This window comes from Suricata suricatta, chromosome 12 (assembly GCF_006229205.1).
Source record: "Suricata suricatta isolate VVHF042 chromosome 12, meerkat_22Aug2017_6uvM2_HiC, whole genome shotgun sequence".
Classification (NCBI taxonomy): domain Eukaryota; kingdom Metazoa; phylum Chordata; class Mammalia; order Carnivora; family Herpestidae; genus Suricata; species Suricata suricatta.
In genome coordinates this window covers 103129861-103150091 of record NC_043711.1, presented here as the reverse complement: position 1 = coordinate 103150091, position 20231 = coordinate 103129861, and the positions used below count along the sequence as shown (strand labels likewise).

At 38.6% G+C, this 20231-nt stretch overlaps 1 protein-coding gene across 1 annotated transcript in view; it reads left to right on the top strand.

Annotated features, from left to right (window-relative positions):
* Positions 1 to 20231, top strand: part of SYCP2 (synaptonemal complex protein 2) — a 60882-nt gene extending 40651 nt beyond the window's left edge. The window contains exons 20-39 of the mRNA XM_029918773.1: positions 1439 to 1566; positions 2314 to 2350; positions 4388 to 4458; positions 4545 to 4602; positions 5079 to 5134; positions 5793 to 5850; positions 6499 to 6652; positions 8542 to 8579; positions 9070 to 9240; positions 10619 to 10817; positions 11975 to 12180; positions 15486 to 15576; positions 15837 to 15995; positions 16504 to 16631; positions 17579 to 17673; positions 17750 to 17849; positions 18273 to 18331; positions 18445 to 18523; positions 18620 to 18676; positions 19503 to 20231. Coding sequence (XP_029774633.1) covers positions 1439 to 1566; positions 2314 to 2350; positions 4388 to 4458; positions 4545 to 4602; positions 5079 to 5134; positions 5793 to 5850; positions 6499 to 6652; positions 8542 to 8579; positions 9070 to 9240; positions 10619 to 10817; positions 11975 to 12180; positions 15486 to 15576; positions 15837 to 15995; positions 16504 to 16631; positions 17579 to 17673; positions 17750 to 17849; positions 18273 to 18331; positions 18445 to 18523; positions 18620 to 18676; positions 19503 to 19580 — 2022 coding nt within the window. The 3' untranslated portion in view covers positions 19581 to 20231. The remainder of the gene's footprint in view (positions 1 to 1438; positions 1567 to 2313; positions 2351 to 4387; positions 4459 to 4544; positions 4603 to 5078; positions 5135 to 5792; positions 5851 to 6498; positions 6653 to 8541; positions 8580 to 9069; positions 9241 to 10618; positions 10818 to 11974; positions 12181 to 15485; positions 15577 to 15836; positions 15996 to 16503; positions 16632 to 17578; positions 17674 to 17749; positions 17850 to 18272; positions 18332 to 18444; positions 18524 to 18619; positions 18677 to 19502) is intronic.

The window sequence follows — 20231 nt, the reverse complement described above, 5'->3', positions numbered from 1 at the left end:
TTCTTTTGGGGGAATACTAATGTAAATGGAATGTCATTTGAAATTCTAGTTGTTCATTGCTGGTTTATAAGAAAGCAATCAACATTGTATCCTTCAGCAGCGCTATCACAGTTGCATTTTAGTTTCATGAGTATTTTTGTTAATTTGGGGGAATTTTTTTCCTACACAAACAGTGATGCCATCTGTGAACATAGTTTTATTTCTTTCTCTCCATTTTGTATACCTTTTATTTCTTTTTCTTGTCTTACTGCATTGGTAGGACTTCTAGTGTGATGTTGAATAGGAGTGGTGAGAGCAGGCATCTTTCCCTTGTTTCTGACATTAGTGGGAAGTGTGCGGTTTCTCTCCACTAAGTATGATGTTAGCTATAATTTTGGTTTTTGGAAGATGTTCTTTATCAGGCTGAAGACATTCTTCTTGATTCCTAGTTTACTGAGAATTGTTAACATGAATGGGTCAGTATTAGATTTTGTCACATGCTTTTTGTATATCTCTTGATATATGATTTTTCTTTGGCCTGTTGGTATGATGGATCACATTAATTGATCTTCAGATGTTGTCAAAGACTTACATACCTCGAGTAAATACCACTAGGTTTTGGCATATAATTCTTTATATACATTACTTGATATAATTTGCTAATATTTTGTTGATGATTTTGCATCCATGTTCATGACAGATACTAGTCTGTGATTTTCCCTTCTTATAATGTCTTTGATTTGGGTGTGAAGATGATACTGGCTTCATAGAATGAGTTAGGACACATTCCCTCTGCTTTTGTCTTCTGGATGATTGTGGAAACTTTGTATATAATACTTCCTTAAGTGTTTGATAGAACTCACCAGTGAAACCATCTGGGCCTGGTGCTTTCTGTTTTAGAGGGTATTAATTATTCATTCAATTTCTTTAATAGATACAGGCCTATTCAGATGATTTGTTTGAATTTTGGTAGCTTTTGTCTTTCAAGGAATTGGTCCATTTGATTTAGATTATCAAATTTGTGGGCATAGAGTTGTTCATAATATCCTTTTATTAGCCTTTTAATGTCTAAGAGTGACGGCATCTATTTCATTTCTATTGTAGCAATTTCAGTCTTTTCTCTTTTCTTTCCCTTAGCTAAGCTGGCTAGAGATATATCAGTTTTATTGCTCTCTGCAAAGAACCAGCTTTTAGTTTTCTCAAATTTTTAATACAATTTATTTTTCCATGGAGAGACACTTTTATTTTGATCTCCACAGAGCACTTAGCATGGCTTCTTGTGTTCTTATCCTGTGTTATTTAATGCCTAACAAAGCCCAAATTTACTAATTTTTTACCCCTTTATTTCTCTTTGTAGTTAAATATAAAACCAGATTTTTCTTAAATTGTTCCTTTCAGCCTTTATTTTCCTTTGAAGGTTGACTGGTAAGAGTCTCAAAGTAACTTACCATTGTTTCAGAGAGAAAAGTCAAAAGAGAAAGGATTTACTGATGCAGCGGAATCCTTGATAAACCAACTCAATAAGAGATACAAACCAAAGGATGACATGAAGTCTACAAGGAAATTCAAGGAGTCTTTGAATGACGGGTATGTACTTAAATTTTAGACATAAATATTTTTCTGACAGATACAACTAAATTATTTCATAGTTTTAAGAAGGTTCATTTTGAACATGCTCAAATAGTAGAACTTTCCAGTAGAAAACACTTAGTTACTTACTTTTGTAAATAGTAGCTGTTTATACAGTAAGGGAACTAAATTTGAAATTAATCATTATTGTATGTGATCATACTTTATAAAGTATTAAAATACCATATTGATATAGCATACCTTTTCATAAATAAGTCTTCAGGCTATAGACATTTTAGGATTTTATTTAATGAGCCTAGTGATGAGTGAGATTAAATACATTTGTGTATGCTGCTTAATGGAATAGGAGACTGAAATGAGCTGAGTTGCTTCCATATAACAAATATGTATTTTTTTCTGAGGTTAGGTCTTTTCTTATTATAAGATGTTTCTTTATAGGTTTTAGGTGGTTAATTCACGTTTAAAGTAATTCTGGCCTCATTATCAGGCTTGGCGCAGGTACGGTCACGGATTGCTGGGCCCCTGGAGCCGCGCGCGCGGCTCCGCTTAGCACTGACCGTCCTGGCTCCGTGCGCTGGGAGGGAGGCCACAGGCCCTGAGGGCAGCCCTGCCACACTGCCGCTATTTACAGTGTGCGCCGTGTGACTTAGTGAGCCAGATGTTTTACCTTATGTAACATGGCTTTTATGAAGAACCGTCTACTGATCGTTGCTTTTTTTAATTTTGACAAAATCTTTTTTATAGTGGTTTTTCAAGCAAATCTGATCTACAGCTCAGTAAGGTAGGCTTCATTTATTTCACTACACCAAATGTATATATAGTGAAACTCTGATATTTGACTGTAAACAAAGAATAGAAGCACAGTAGGATGGAATTAATGTTTTCAGCATGTTGATAAATGGATTAAACAACCTCAAGTTTAGTGGCAGGTACTCAAAATCCTTTCTGTTCTGCTTTTCAAAAAAAAGTTCCTTTTTTTAAAAGTTTATTTTGAGAGAGAGAATGGCGGGGGGGGGGCGGGGGCGAGAGAGAAAGAGAGAGAATCCCAGGCAGAGTCCGTGCTGGCAGTGCAGAGCCCAATGCAGGGCTCAATTTCCCCAAACTGTGAGATCATGACCTGAGCCGCAATCAAGAGTTGGACACTTAACTGACTGAGCCGCCTGGGTGCTCCAAAAATACTTCTTTTATATGTGTGTGATATTTACACTTTCTGCTATCTGATCCAATAAATCCTTGTTTTCATTTTTTTCCCTAGCTACTCTCATCTCCTGTGTTTTTTAAGTCTGTGTTTCTGTTAAAAAAAAAAATTTATGCAGGCTTAAAATACCAATTGCCTTTGAATTATTCCTCACAATTACTTTCTGTCCATTTAATTGCAAGTTTTGAGGTTCACCTTCTGTATGTTCCTCCTAAATCCCCCTCTGCCGCTTCAGTAGCTCCTTTTCCTAGTTTGAGTTCTGGTTTTGAATCCCCGGATTATCGCAGTGGCCTTTAGGTAATTCTTTTGCCTCTAATATTTCTCTTGCCAGTCCACCATTCTATTCAGTACCAGCTTTTTCTCTTTTTAAAGCACATACTTAGGCTATGCCATTCTATTCAGATTCCTCTGGTTCCTGTTGCTTACTGAGCACAGACTTAGGCTGGCTCTCTACTCCCTTTACAAGTCTGTCTTTATTTCCTAGTATTAGTTCCCTAGACATGTCCCCTTTAGTTGAAGCATAACAACTTGAAATTCCCCGAAGTGTGTTTCCTAGGTGTTTATTCTCTTTTCCTTCCCCTCTTTAGGAAAACTTTGAGCTTTGTCAGGATGCTCTCACACCCTTCTGGTCACCAAAGTGGCCTGATTCCACCTAGCAAGTCTTACTGCAGAGTCTGCCTTCTTTTTGAAAACTTCCATGGTGCCCTGATGCAGAGTCCAAAGGGGCAGAAATTCTGAATCTACACACCAATTTCTTTGTGCCACTTTTTGATATTTTACTCACTCTTGCAGTTCTTTTTTCTCTCTGCTGTCTTCTCTTAGAGTGTGTTTAGGATCATCTATCCTGTGTAACACTTTTGCTTACTTTTGTATCCCTTTTTAATAGCTTGGCTTAGTTTGTGTCTTCTGTAATACCTACACACACTAGCACACCATAGACGAATTTAACAGCTATATCTAAATGCTGGTAAAAATCATATTGGAAAGGGTAACTCAGATAAGCGATCAGAGGAGTAACATATTAAGGGATAAACTTTGTGGAATAATACAAATAATTACATATAAAACAGCCATAATAAATAATAAAATTGAACACAGTAACAACTAAAATGAATATTTAGTTTTAATATTTTCAACTTATTAGACTTCTGAGTATCTCTTTTTTAGTAGGCAGTCATTTAATGATATTAATGGTGATTTTCCATAAGCCTTCGTCTCTCCCAGAGGTTTTCTATTTAAGACTTTAAAACAAATGAGTCAAAAAAAAAAAACGTGTTTGTGTCGTGATTCTGGAATCACTGAGGTTCAGCTTGTTAGGAGAACAGTGAAAAGGTCATATACCCCCATGTGCTGTAATGGCAGCACGTGTTAGAGAGTGAGGATCTTCTGTTTTGTATGTGATGCACTTGCAGTTGTGTTCTTAGTTAATACTTAAGTCTTCAAAGCGTATATCAGCATGGATGCTTAATACTTTTATCCCATTTACATGAAGGGAACGCTGCAGATAGAAAACATGAGTAGAAACAGGTAGAAAATACATACAATTGCACGTATTGTTTTTGTGCCAAGTATACTAGTGTACAAGTTTGAATGTTGTATATAAACTTCTTCTGTATTTAGGAAAAAGTTCAGAAAAAAAGTTACAGACAACTGAAGACCACTTTCGTTAATGTTACTTCTGAATGCCCACTGTAAGTGATTTTTCATAAATCTTATGGTTTCTTCATATACAAAGAATATTATATAATGAAGTTAATATTTCTCTTCATTTTTACAGGAATGATGTTTACAATTTTAATTTGAATGGAGCTGATGAGCCTGTTATAAAACTTGGAGTAAGCTAGAAATCAGTATTTTGTATTAGTAATTTGGTACTTATTTTGTATTCACTGTATTATTACAATGTATGTTTTTTGGCTTCCATTCTCTTATAGATATGCTTTAAGGTATTTTAAACTACTTTAAAACTTATTTTGTACAAACTTAGGTATATTTGGTTTCATTTAAAATCTTTTGGGCTGAGGTAGAGAAAAATGATTAATTAGGGAAGGGGGGGACTTACCACTACACCAAGAAAATCACTTTCCTTCTTGATACAAGACATTTTAAAACAATTACTTGCTTTGGTTTTAGTGTATTTTATAGTATTAACTTTCTTCTTAAATGTGAAAATACTTTTGTAAGCTTAATTTTATTGATGCACCTAATGATAGGAAGTGATAGAAACAAGAATTCATATATTTATTTAATACATATGTTTGCCTTATTTCGACACTAAGAAAAATTTTTTTAATGTTTATTCACAATCTAGATCCAGGAATTTCAAGCTACAGCTACAGAAGCCTGTGTGGATAATTCAATAAAATTGTAGGTGTTTTTATTACAATCAGATGGATCAGAGTAAAAGAAGTTTCTCAATTGTTCTTTTTCTTCAGTGTGTCCTCCCAGTCTGCGTGAGAGGTTCTAGTGTACTGGGAACACTCGTGGCAGGATGGCCCCGTTACATTTTGGACACTTTGGCCATTACTCCCGAAAGTGACACGTGTGTCCTCTGTTCTTGGCACATTAGCTGTGCATGTCCGATGATGAAGCTGGAAGGACTCAGTCCTTCATCAGACCTGTTATTTTTATAATGAACCCAGGTCAGAGCGGATGAGCAGCTTGGCCAGAATTATACAGTGAGCTGGTAAAAGAGCCAGGATGAAGACCCATGTCTAGCTGTCCAGTGCACATTACCTTAAGAGAACAAGTAATTAAATTAATTAAAATTAGGGGCGCCTGGATGGCTCAGTCGGTTAAGCAGCCTTCTTCAGCTCAGGTCATGATCTCACAGTTCATGGGTTTGAGCCCTGTGTCGGGCTCTGTGCTGACAGCTCAGAGCCTGGAGCTGCTTCAGATTTTTGTGTCTCCCTTTCTCTCTGCCCCTCCCCTACTCACACTCTGTTTCTCTCTCTCTCTCTCAAAAATAAATAAACATTAAAAATTAATTAATTTTTATTTTAAAAAATGTATCTTTTTGTTTAAGGATAGGTTTGAGGAATCATGATGAACTTGAACCTTCTCTCAAAACGAAAGATAAAAGAGTAAGTTATAATATCCTAATGTGTCCAGTAAGAACTATATTTAAAAACAAATTTCTGGGGCACCTGGGTGGCTCAGTCGGTTGAGCATCTGACTCTTGGTTTAGGCTCAGGTCCTCATCCCACGGTCTGTGAGATGGCGCTGACCGCACAGAGCCTGCTTAGGGTTCTCTCTACCCCTCCCCCCGCGTGTGCATGCCTTCGCTCTCAAATACGTAAACAAAAATTTCCATTGCCCAAGATGATCACAGATCTAGAAAACAAAAATATTTGTTTTTCCCCTCTATGAGATTGTTCGTGTGCCCACTATGACTTTGGTATGGTCTCCGAGCTATTTGTAATCGTCTGCTGATGGCAGATCAGGGAGCTTTAGTTACTTTCTTCGAAGGCATTAGCTCATGTCTGTGTGGAAGTAAGCTGTTTTAGGTTTTAAACAACAAAGTGGGAATTTCATTCTCCGGTCTGGATTCTGGGTGACTTTCTGGTTATGTTTTCTTAAGGCCAGGCATATCAGTGTGCCAAAAAATTACGAAGTTAGTTTTTCTGTTGCTTGGGTTGTTTCCGTTTTTTGGTTTTTGGCTTAACTTACCTTTAATGGTGTATAATGAGACACATTTCTTCATCTATTACAAGGATTGTTTCTTTTAATAGATCGTAGCACATCATAAAAGGAAGAATCTCTTCAGTGACAGTGACACAGAACGCAAGACCGATATCAGCTGGCTGAAAGGACCAAAACCCAAACCACCGCTCGTGGACTACAGCAGGGACAGGAATGCGAAGAAACGGAAAAGTGGCCAATCAAGTAAGAAATGACTTTTTGGTGAAATACTGCAAATGACGTTCGCATGTCAACGATGTGAAATGCTGTGTGAGCTGACAAGTATGTTAGTGTGTCCTTAGTGTTGATACCTACACAGCCTGACGGCCGGGGGAGAAGAGCAAATACAGCACACCCTGCAACGGCTTTGTGGCTTTTATTTTTAATACTATGGTCGTGTAGAAATTTCTTTTTTTTCCTTTTTTACCGGGATCTTACAGACACAAAATAGGATTGTCCTGTCCTTCGGTTCATGCACACTCTCCTCATTTGCCCACTCGTGGCCTCCTGCTGTGGACGACGTGTCACCAGAGACTCACGGGCCCAGCCCTACGCAGAGAGCAGGTCCTGGACATCCCAATTACGGTCTCACGACACACACCCTCTCCAGGAAGTCACATAAAAACATTGGGAAAACCGTTTTCTTGCAGAAATATTTTTGCCTAAATCTTCCACAGAACGCCTTCCCAGCACATGGCTTCTGCTTTGTCTAGGGAATCTCTTGAAGCAGTGAGATCAGAGTTTGAGGTATGGGTTTTTGGCTATAGACAAATACCATTTTCCTAGCTTGTTTAACTAAAACACTAAGATTTCACATACTCCATTTTTAAAAGGAGACCTTTTAAATTGATAGGTAAGAGAACCAGCCTTTATTTTATGTAAGGATAAAATATAACCAATAGTAGCCTCTGTGTATATGGGGGTGGGGTGGGTGACAGCTTAAACAGAAGTAAAAAGAGAAATCTGGAAATGAAGCTTGGCGCATGTTCGTAAATGAGACTGAATCTTGGAAACAGACGGAGCCATCATCTCCACGAAGGAGAGAAGCAGCAGGCTTATCGTATGTGAAAGAGGCGGCGGCCTGCGCCCCCAGTGTGTGCTGGGCAGGGAGCGTGGGGTGGGGGCGGGCACTGGGCCGACTCGTGCGAAGAGGCCGAAAGACGCAGCCGCTCCGGGCTCTGGGACTCTGCGGCAGTGTGCTGTCAGCCAGGAGACACTGGTACAAGCCATGTGCTCTCAGGGACTTTATACTCATTTGTAACATCTAGAGGAAACATTCAGGGTTAGAATAGTCAATAGTTTTAAAATTGAACTTCGCAGTCAACTGTTTTGTTTAAATGGCTGAAAGACTACAGGTCACTATGTAGCTTATTGCCACGATTGGAAGAGCTTTCTCCCAGAGCCTCGTCGCTTCCTTGGCTTGGGGACCCCATTTCTTAGGCTTCAGAGAATATTTAGAAAGTTTGATTGTGCCTGAAAAGCAAAAAAAAAAAAAAAAAGGAATAGGGACTAGACTAAAGCTACTCTTGGTAAATAGGGATGAATCTTAGAAACAACGAGTGGTGAAGAATAAAGCACACCATAGAATATTACATATGAGATGATACCGTTTTATAAAGTTCATTATCTTGTTTAAGGATTCATATCTGTGAAGTAAAACTTTTTTTTTTTTTTTTTTAAGACCAAGTGAATGAGAATTCGGGATAATGAAAACATTCCCTTTTGGCAGAGGGGAAATGGAGCATCAGAGAGTACACATAAATAGACAACATCATTATTCATAACTCAGCTTTTAAATTGAATGATAGGTGCATAGGTGTTCACTTTATAACTTATGTTACCAATGCTCACACACGTGTGAGAAGCGTCATGGTGTAAAGGAGGAGAAAAGACGACGCTCATTTGTATCCTGCCACACGCCGTGAAGTTATGGGTGTCAGTGTAGCCTCAAATCATCTTGAAATTCAAGTTTTTGAATGAATTTAAAATGTATTCTTGTTAGGATTTTAACTCCTATGCAGAAATATTCTAATACATTTTAATACCAGTTATTACCTATTTGAGAAATTTAACTTTATTTTCTTGAATTGCAGGACCATCTTTGGAAAGGGGACAATCAAAATCTAAAATGGTAAAACCAAGAAGTTTGTGTTCAAACATCCCTTGAAAATTATTTTTCTCTTATCATGTAAAAATTCATTTTTCATCTTGTGGTTTTATCCTTATCGTTACTTATTTCTCCATAATTGTTCTAGCCTGTGCATGCATACTCCTGCTTTATGACTTTTTGAATCATGTTGGCCTGTTTTAGGTCTGTTTTATTCTGTGATTATAATACCTATATTGGTTTCTCTTTTTTCCTCTCTTTCTCTTTTTTGTGTAAATTAGGTAATATATATACCAGGCCCCTCAGAGCTTTAGTGATAGCTATAGAAAAGGTGATAGGGGAGATATTTGGACGGAAAAAATAAAATCCGGTCTTTTTAAAGTATTAATCAAGAATCTTATTTTATTCCCACAAATATTTTATGTATTGTCACAGGACCAATTTTATAGCAAATAGCTTGTATTTCTTATAGCTCGCATATTGACCTACTAATTCAGAATTTTTTCTCCCAAAGACATCCAACAAAAATACCACCAAAAAGGTAGAGGAGACAGTTCCATATGGAAGAACCAGACTTCCACGAAGAGCGACAAAAACCAAAAAAAATTATAAAGATCTCTCAAATTCAGAATCAGAGAGTGAACAAGAATTTTCACATTCATTTAAAGAGAAATTGCTAGTAAAGGTAAATAGATACAATTCAGATTAAAAAATTCTAAAAAGCCTGCCTGTTAAAATCCTAAATAGAGAATATATTTTTGCAAAAATGTTGAATATGTCATATTTTAAGATTGAACCTTCTGTGTGAGAAATGTTACATACTAAAAATTGATCTTTAGGCAATATGTTAAAATTTCTGATAAGTTGGCATTGGTGTTACAAAACAGATGTTTGACTCTAATAAAATTAGAACTTTAAGATAATATTTTTGAATTAGAAAAGCACTTGATTTTCCCAAAATTATATTTCAGAAAAGTGCAGACTGTTGGGAAGCTGTGACTCTTTCTCTTGACTAGAAGCAAAAATCCTAGATCTGAGTTTCTTCCCATACCCTGCCCACCTGTGTCTGTCCCTGACTCCTTTCTGCCTCTTAATGGTACAGCCCTCTCCCCAGCCATCCATGCTGGAAAGCTTTCTTAACAATGTTAATAAAAAAAAAAAAAAAGAAAAAGAAAAATAGTGCTTATAGTTTTCCAGGTGCTATTCTAAGTACTTTATAGATTTAACTTTTTAAAATCTCTTAAGTACCATAGGTGACTAGCACTATTATTGACATCTCATTTTACAAACGAGAAATTGAGGCTCAGAGATGAGGGAACTTGCCCCAGGTCACACAGCTAGGAGGTGGTAAAACAAGGGTTTGAACCCAGGGAGTCCGGCGTTAAAGGCAGGCCTCTGATCTGATTGCACATAATTAAACTTCCACCGTGCTTTGTTTATAACACTGTTATCCTTTACTTGGAAGACTTTAAGAACTTCATAACTTAGGTCCGCATTTTCCGTCACTTCTTTCTTTAATTTACTCTGCATAGAGTCAGATGAGTCTTCCCAAGCCCCTCTCATCATCTCCCTTTTCAAAGAGAAATGCTGACAATCTGCATGGGCAGATAGTGCATCAGAAGACCTTGGCAAGCTCATTTCCCCTGCTCCTTGGTGTGTACCCAGAGCTGAAGCAGCCAGATGGGCCAATCTGTGACCCCCCCTGACACGGCCGTGCTCCGCTCCCGGGGCTCTGTCTCCCCTCCCCGACTTCTCTCTGACTCCCGGTCACGCCAAGTACCGTGACATCCAGGAACTCTTTCTGGTTTCCCTAAACTGGATATAATCTTCTTCCAGCACTTTATTTGTGTTTCTTATGATATTATAGTCTATGTATTATATCTTCCTGTGAATTCATTGTCCGCCTTCTCTGAGCAGAAGGTCCTTCACTACTCCTGTTGAAACCCCTGTTGTGTCGGTATATAGTAACAGAAGATATTTGATATTTCAGCATGATTTGTTTTATGTGTCCAAGTATAAACTGCTGTATTCAAGTATAATTTAAAAGTTATCAATACATTTAGGAGGAGAATATACATTCTAGAAGGAAAACCAGAAAGCTACCAAAGAAACAGAAGAAAGCCTTCTCTGCGGAAACACAGAAGGATATATCAAAAGAATGGAAAAATTCATCTCTACTAAAAGACGCTGTAGGAGATCGTAGCCTCGGCGTGTCTCCTGCATCTCTGTCTGGCAGCGCATCATCTATCGAAGTCATGAGAGGTCAGCGTCAGTTTTTTCTTTTAAATATTCAGCAAGCTTCTGTTATAGCTCTGTGAAAACACAGTTTGAAGATAAATCTTAAATATGCTCCTCAAAGTTGCAGGTAGTCAAAACTCCATTTTTTGAACTAGTTAATGCGAGTAACTTGGTCTTTGCTAAGTAGTCACCATGACACTCAAGTTTTTCATGGTAGGAAATTAAAGACCAAATGGTTCAATATGGAAAATATTTAATGTATATTTACACATTATAATGTGAACACTTAAATCAACTTTTAGGCTTTGAATCCCCAAATATATTAAATAATGTGAAAGTAATGATGGGGATTTCTACTCTTTCTTTTTTACATTTCCTTGATAAAAGTCTGCAAGGAATGTCATGGTCATTCCATGGTCCTATGGTGGATTATCTTCATGAATTGAGGTTTGCTTTCATTTAAAGATAACTCACAAAAATTTATATTCTTTGGAACTCTGGTATACACGCATGCACGCCTGCACACACACATTTCTAGTAAAGTAACTATAAGTTTGCGCCTTTTTTCAGTTCTTTTTAAGGATATTTTAAAGCATCTCCAAGCATCCATAAGTTAATATATACTTTCTTCAACGCACCTATTTTGTTCTTTACTAGGATATTTTTTCAATGCTCAGGACCACTGACATCTCAGATAACCACCTACTAGAACAGAGATGCATGTGCCCTGATTTGATCTGAAAACTAAGAATCCATTTACACTAAGGCCTATTTCAGCTGTGAATTTCCTCATCTGTATATGAAGGATTTAGATCAGATGATTTCCTAAGCCATCTCCAACCAGAAAATTCTGTGACTTTACCATATAACAGTTCTGGCTATGATGTCAGAATACTCCAGACCATGCTTAGGGTGATAATTACAGGGCAGCTCAGCTCATACTATTGATACTTTTGTTTGAAATTTTGAAAATTGTATAGTTACAATGACATCTTAAATGGAGCCATTAATATTTTTCAAAGTCCTACATATTATTTTAACATAAATTAAAATTGATTTATTAAATGTTTTATCTTTTTAAATATGAATAAGGATTTGATAAATCATGTAGTCTTAGGATTTCATCTTGCTACCTCTGAAGCAGACATCAATGATAACGCCTGTCTTCTGTGTTTTGTGAGGCAATGCAGGCATAGAGGAAGTAACGGAGAAGCGTTTTGCTCAGGATTATGACTGCGTAACAAAATCTGTATCACCTTATTTGAAAACTTCATCACCTGAGTCTTTAAACAGCACATATGGAAGTTCAATAAAGTCACCTGAAAACAATGACAAAAATTTATGTGCAAGAGAACGTTGCTCACCAATTCCACGATCCTGCTCGTTGGTAAGAACACACGCTATTTTCTGCCTTTACCAGATGTATTTAAAGTGGGGAAATCATCTCACTCTGAGTTTAATCAAGTGTGCATTGCTTGTCCACCTAGCTTAGGGTTCTGGGTTTGGTCTGTGGGACAAGAATAACATGCTGATAAGTAAAACAGCCTCTTTGAATCTGATGGCCTCATAAACAGCTGTCTGGGGGAGGGGTGGCGTGAGGAGTACTGAGTGCTGTCTAGAGAGTTCTGCCAGGAGTGACCCCGCGACAGAGGTGCTGCTCACTCATCTGTGCGTCATAGTCAATGGATGAGCATTAAAGTGAACCAAGTTAGTGATTCAGTGGGGAATTCTTTGGTCTTTCTCTTGTATGTTGTAAAAAGACAGAGAGACATTAAAGATAGGAATCACGTATGGTCAAAGTGAGGAAGTGAACCACAAAATGTCATGCCTGCAAAGAGGAGTTTGAAGTTGTAGCTACTTCAGTCCCAGTTTAAAACCCACCCCACTGCCATCCCCTTTTGGCTTGGGTTGTATCGATGGCTGGAATTGGAGGATTTTATAGTTCTCTATAGGTCTCTCTATAAAGTTCTAGAACTGATTGCCAAGATAACATGGTTTGCCGTAACTGGGTATAGCTGAAAGACTTTCGAGTGAGACAGAATTGCAGTTAAGTCCTGACTCCACGATTTGCTTGCTGCATAATACTTTACAAGTTAATGAATCCCTCGGCACCTCAGTTTTCTCATCTGTACAATAGGATAGTGAAAAATCAGTCTGATGGTGCAAGCAGAATACCTGACGTGTAGTAAGTGCCCAGACATATTCTCCTCTTGACCGTGCTGACATCTGTCTATGGACATGGAGTTAACGAGAGTCGGTGCACCTACGGCCCAGATCGGAGGCCTCTGACAAAACCCGACTCCTGTCCTACCGCTTTGAACCAAATGTTAGGATTTCTGCAGGACGTCGAGGCCCTCTCATCCTGTTGAACCAGTAGTTCTCACAGAACACATTTCTCTGACAAAGTCTCCTCCGAGACCTCCAGTGTACCAAACCGAAACGGAGCCACAGCAGGGAAAGCAGACAGGTCTAAGCCCTGGCCTGCTCACCCCCGTCCCAGGTAACCCCCAGGCACCTTTGCCAGGCTCTCACCTGGAGAACACCAGTTCTTCGCCAGGTCATCATCCCGTGGCCCTTTGCTCTGCCATCCTTTGTGTCCCTGAGTCCTCTAGTCCGATCTTGCAAATCTCAAAACCTAGGGGCGTCCCTCCCCACTTTCCTTTCATCCTACTCTGTGCTAGTCAGAATTTTGTTTCCCATTTACTGTTGACTCGGAGATTATTAGAAGTTTGTTGTATAAATTAGCTCTGTCAGCACACGCTCCCCATCCCTGCTCCTGGGCAGTGGCCACGTTTCCCTACAGTTTTACTGAGACCCCATGTGCTGTCCTCACCGGTCTGATGCATAGTGCTAACTTTGGTTTGCATTTTACTGATTGAAAACATCAGTGGGTACTTCAGTGTTTTTTGGCCATTTTGTGAATTGGCGCTTTTTTCCCTAATTTTTTACTTGTTTTTTTTCTAATACATTTGTAGTTCTTAAAATACTCTAGATACTAATTCTATATTGGTTATGTATATACAGTCTAAACATTCTTTCTCCAATAGCTATAATTTCACTTAAACAATTTCCGTGTGACAAAACATGTTATAATGACATTTACCAGAGTCTTTTTGTGATCCAGAAATCCCTCACCTGTTGTCATATTGGTCTGGTAAACATGTTTTCACTGTTAGGTCTAGGGAGTTAGTGCAGCCTCTTGCATGAAGTGCCCTCCTTTCTCCATCGTTTGGAAAGCTAATCGTGCGCAGCCTGGGCAGCCAGCTGCTGGACACTGTTCGGTGAGACCGGCCAGTCTGTCTCTGTGCTGAGGCCGCATCGCTGTCCTTGGTGTAGTCTCTCACACTTGCATGGTGTTTCACCACCCCTGGCCTCTTATTCTTTCCTTCTAACTCCTCATGGCCCTTCAATCAGCCATATAAATTTTGGAATTACGAAGAATTGCCCTTTCCCAGATTGATACTGGGAGCTTTCTCACCCATATGTTTTTCTCTCTACATTTTGGTGTTGCCAAAAATGTATGCCCACAAAATTATGCCAAATCTTCCACAAAGAAAATCAATTCCTGTATTTTTGGGTTTTCTTTTTGCTGTATTAAACAAAGACCTTAAATTTTTTTTGAGTTTTTAACTTTTTGCCTTGTATAGAAACACTGGATTTTTATAGCTCCAGCTGCCTTCACTAATTTTGTCATAATTTCCTTCTTAGGTTCTCTTGGATTTTGGATATAGACAGTTACTCATGATATTTTTTTTTTGCATTTTCCATTCCAGTCCTCATCCTTACCCTTTTATTGTTCAGGTGACTGTGACCTCTGGGGCAAGTGAACTAGAGGCCACACTAGTCGACAAACTTCTCCACAGGCTTTGTAGATACTTACCAGATTACTGCTTCAGTTGTCCAAGGACTTTTCCCTGCTTATGAATGGGTGAATTTTAGCAGCATGAATTATTCTCTTGAAATATAAGTCATTTTGGTGTAATATTGTTGTGGTTTTGTTTTTGGCTTTAAATAATTTTCTAATTTCCTTTGGGTTTCTGTAGGTCTTGTTCATCCGTAGGACAGGCATTCTCCAATTAGTAATTGTTGGGCATAGAAAAAATATAAATTCTGGGATACTTACACTAGAAACGCGTAATTCCGCCAGCATTTCAGATGTAAGCAGTGTATGAAAGTTGAACTGACACATAACAAGATCATATACAAGAGCAGTAGAGGTTTGAAGGGTAGTATTGCCATCAAACTTAAACTAAGATTGTTCTTGTAAGAATCGGACTACTGGCCCTAAATAATAACTACAGTTTAATATTTTTCAACTTATTACTTGAAAATCTGATGTTTATGAAGATTGGGGGAAAAAGTTGAAAAATTTTAAATGAGATGTTGTAAGTTCTTGAATACTGGAGATATAGTTGTTGAAGCACTAACATGTATTTATAACTGGGACTTTTGGGTTTCACGATAATTTAGAAATCAGGTGTAATTTGTGCCATGATAGCAGTCCATCAACAGAAATGTTTTTAATAATCTGTAAGACACAGAACAATAAGGGAGAATTTTACAGCTTGGGGGGTGAGGGCTGGGAAGGGACCTAAACAAATCACTTGCTTTAGGATTTGAGAAAGATGGTCAAAGGTGAAGCCATGAGCATCTACAGATTTTTTTTTCCCCTATTTCTAATACCTGTTTTAGGGAAATCCTTCAGCATCTCCACTCTCTATGTCTAGTGAAGGAAGAGAGCAAATACGGTGTGACATTCCTTGTGACTCAACTCATATATCAGGTTTGTAGTCAGAACATAGCTTTAAAAACAGTATTACTGAACTACCATGAAATATCACTTTCTAAAGCAATTACATCTTAAGTCATACCATTTATTCAGGTTAGTTGTCAAACTGAAAATAAGCTGGATAGAATTTAATGCACAGCTGCCTAAAACAATGCAAATAAATCACTGAAAGGCTTTTTTTGATAAAAGCAAGAAAATTATTAGGTTATTTTTAATCAAGATTGTAGTGCTATTGTTTTTTAACTGTTCTTAAGGCCCCATACCGCGTCTTAGTCGCAAACCAAGGTACATAGAAGAAGACGATCTAAGTGATGCTGATGTAGTAGAACTGGAGGAGGAGGAGGAAGGGGGAGGCTACTTACTTCCCAGAACACTCTCGAGAACCGAAGAGACAGATAATCACACTTACAGAGGTAGGTGGATCACATGCCTGGGTCGAAATGCAAGGAAATGTGGAAGGTGGTTCCTTAGGTCTCAAATGATCCACACAGAAACACACCCCCTTTGTAAAAAGGACTTGGGGGAAGTCTCCTAAGGATGGTGCTCTGTCACCACCTTCGCTTTACGTGAGTAATGTGGTAGTCAGCGTCTTTTAAATCTCATAAATCCTCTTCACCATTCTCTTGCTGATTACCACAGGTAAGTTTTACTAGAATATAAATTTACGGATAGATTGGTATGTCACTAAATATTTGGTTGTTAACATGAAAATGGTTTAAAAAATAACCATTCCATTTCAGTGTTAACATTTTGGCCTTTAATATTCATGCCAAGAGAATTTTTGAGAGATGAAAATATTTTTAACTGCCTTTTATGTCCTATTCTTAGATCACACACAGAATCTGAAAATAAGGTTTTGTTCTCGGCCGCATGACAAGAAAGGCTAAATTTGTAATAATGCTGATTGTCTCCATTTTTTAGTATCTGAAAGTATATCTCCGTTATCCACAAATGACTTGTCTCCTCCTGCGGAGAGCTGGGAAAGTGAAATTTCAGATACGGGGATGATGCGTGAGAAGCTCAATACAGAATTTAGGAAGGAATTTCCTGTAAGTTACCATTCTTTAAATGACAATTTATACCCAATAATATGATACTATGCCACCTGGCTACTAGACTAGCAACTCGTTCGATCCTTTGACAACACCCATTTATGAATTTGCTTTTCCTCACTAGACTGGTGAAAAGTGGAGGGATTTGTCTTCTGAGCCAGGTTTCTCTTCTCAAATCTGGGCATTATCCATATTTTCTTTTCCTAGATTCTTTGTCTTATTTTCCTTTTCAATTTGTTTACCATTTTGACTGTTTAATGATTTTTCTTTTTTTCTGAACAATTTTCTTCCCATGCCTCATCTTTCCATTGCCACTGAGGCTCCGACGAGGTGATATTTGCAAAATTCCTTTCTAAAACAACATTTAACTGTTGTTTTCTCCACCTCCCTCTTCATCTGACATGCCTGTGTTGGGGATAGTTCTCTTCGCCTCCTGTTATCGTCTGTGGAAAAACAGCTTTTATCATCAGCCCCTCTCTTACTGGTAGTCTTCCTCCCTCAGAAAGGACTTAAGATTCTGTATATTTTATTTTAATTATCAAAGGTCAAGCTATAAACAGAGAAGCCCTGATTTATGTATGTCTGTTCTGTTCTGCATCTGGCCAGATCCAGCAAATACATGTTTTTGTGGAAAACAGTAATAATTGAGTGTGAGTTTAGACTCTATTCCTGAAGAGAATTAGAATCTCTATAATTATGCAATATAGCATTTTATAAATAATGTCGAGTATGGTGTCCTTATGGAAACAATGATCAAGTCAATCCTTGGTCAGAATTTTCTTGATGGAACCAGACATGGCTCTGACTGAGCTTTTTTATTAGCACTTCAGTGTCATTTTTTTCACTTTTCCTTAGTCATTTGCATGGTAAAGGCTTAGTTCTTAACATAGTCTTGGTTAGATTATTATTTTGTAAACAGTTTTCAAGTTAAAAATGTTTTTCAGAACTGCCAAAAATCAATGGAATATTTTATAAAGCAGTCTTGGCAAACAACTCGACGACATCTGAACGCAGTGAACCGTCAGATTCAGGAATACAGGTCTGTAATAAAAACCTTGTTTGAAATCTTCTGAATGCTGTAGCTTAAAAAAATTCTCATTTTCTTTCTTCAATAGGATCAAAAAACTTGATAAATTCCAATTCGTCATCATAGAGGAGCTGGAGAATTTTGAAAAAGATTCGCAGTCTTTAAAAGACTTGGAGAAGGAATTTGTGGTTTGTGCTTTTTTTTTTTTTTAAAGAGCTACACTCGAGAAAACTTCTGTTAATTTTGTTCTTTAGAAAATAGTTATAGGGGCACCTGGTGGCTCAGTCGGTTAAGCATCTGACTTCGGCTCAGGTCGTGATCTGATGGTGCAGGCGTCTGAGCCCCGCTTTGGGCTCTGTGCTGACAGCTCACAGCCTACAGCCTGCTTGGGATTCTGCGTCTCCGTCTGTCTCTCCCAAAAAATAAACATTAAAAAAGAGTTTAGATTTCATATAGACGTAAGCTTATGAGTACCTTTGATAAATGAGGAAAATCCTGAGACAGCGTATGACGTCTAGAATATACTTAGCATCCAGCCAAGTTGTTTATTTAAATTAGGAACAGGAATATAGGACTTCTGCAAGTTTCACTTTTTGTCTTTTTAAATGCAGGATTTTGGGGAGAAGCTATTTCAGAAGTTCAGTGCCTATCAAAAGAGTGAGCGGCAGAGGTTGGTGTGGCATTCTTACGGACTATGGCCTACATGCATTATTCATTTTTAGATAACATAAACATCCCTATAGTGTAGCGATCTGGTAAATACAAGGTGCCTTCCTTTGTCAGGCTTCGCCACCTGAAAACGTCACTGGCCAAAAACGTCTTCTACAACCCTGACCATGAAGACACTATTTTTAAGTCTCAGGTACAAGCTTTTTTACATTCGCACATATAATCTCTCGATACATTGTCGCTGTGAAAATTTTACAGCAAACGTCACAGGTGAAATACTGATTTGCAGATGTGCTCGCTGAAGGAGGACATGAGGGCGCTGCAGGAAGGGCTCCTGAAGGATGTGGTGAGTGGCGCTCTCGTGGGGCTCCCGCGCCCCCACAGGCCTTTCTCCTCTCTGTGTGGAGGGAGGCAGTGTGTCAGCCCAGTGGGTTTAGCTCTTGAAATTATTCTAGAGTAATGGGGCAGATTTATAGTAAAATGTTAATAGCAGTGATTTAAATGAGTCCCTCCTAAGGAAAAAAAGAGTATCCATTTGAAAATGTTTAAATGAGCTAACAGAATAACTTCTTTGTTCTGTACCTAAGCACTGTACCCGGTTGCAGACCTCTGCGGTGCCTTCACCAGAATTACTGTCCACTCGGGCAGCAAGACGCCGTTAACTTAGGTTTGAGGATAATAGTAGTGGACTCTCCCACGGTCTACTAGCCCAGCAGCTGCACGCTGGGGGAAAGCGCGCCTGGGGGTGAGGGGTCCAAAGGCACTGCCCTCAAAGATGGCAGACATTTGTATGTCGACTGTAATACCTCCTGTACACAAAGTGCTCATGTACTGAATTTTACTAGAACCTCAACATGCTGGGGTAGCAGAGGAGCAGGCGCCTGCGGTGAAGACAGTCTAGCTTGAGGCAGTCTAGAAAGAAATCTCAATAACGGTTTGGGATTTAAAAGACGGGGTCTCTGCACTGATCATCTAGAATATCCGTGCTGAGCCCTGACGTCCAGGACTAAGTGGGTCCTGGACGGCTGGACAGAATGAACACGGATACAAAATACCTTTAGGAAAGGGGTTGCTTTAAAAAGAATCCCTAATAGCAGCTTTTTTTCTGTTTGATGGTTTTATAGTGATAATTTAAAATCTAAGTGTGATTCCCCCCCCCCCCCCACCTATAGCAAGAAGAGGAGCTCCTTAAGGTACGCCGAGGACTGCTGTCATTATTCATGGCTCACGAAAGAAACCTTCCCGTGTGACGCCCAGGTGTCGTCAGGGCGCTGTGGCAGGAAGCACCCGGCAGCTCTACAAACCACACTGTCGTTGGAGCCTCCACGTCCGAAGAAATGTAGCCTCATGGATGAGAAAGAGCCACTCTCAAAAGCCTAGTACTATGCAGACCATTCTATTTTTAGGGAGAAGTTTGGAGGAAGTCAAATAGTAAAGGAATTTTGCTTTTTTCTTTAGTACAATTTTTGTTAGACAAATGTCACTGAGTTAACTATACTCACAAAACTAGTTTCTCTAATAAACTAAAATTTATCATAAAATGTATTTTTAAATGAATGCAGTTTGACTAAATATAAGGTATTACTAGTTCAGAATATGTTACATATGATACAAATCTAGCCCTGCTGAGAAGGGAGAGACCCTCTGATGTGAACTGCTGGCCGGCGTGGGGGCGGCGCCTTCAGCGCCCTGCTGGGCTGGGGCATGTGGCTACTCACTTCGGGGCCAGGATCAGAAATGTTTCCTAAACATTTTCATTCTAGGTAGATATCTTAACTGCTAAGCATGCTGTTTTGACAAGTACTTTTTAAGCTCTAACTGTTCACTGTAATATTTTGCTGGAATATAAAAATACACATTTAATTGTATAATAAAGTTGAAATGCTATGTCACTTGGATAA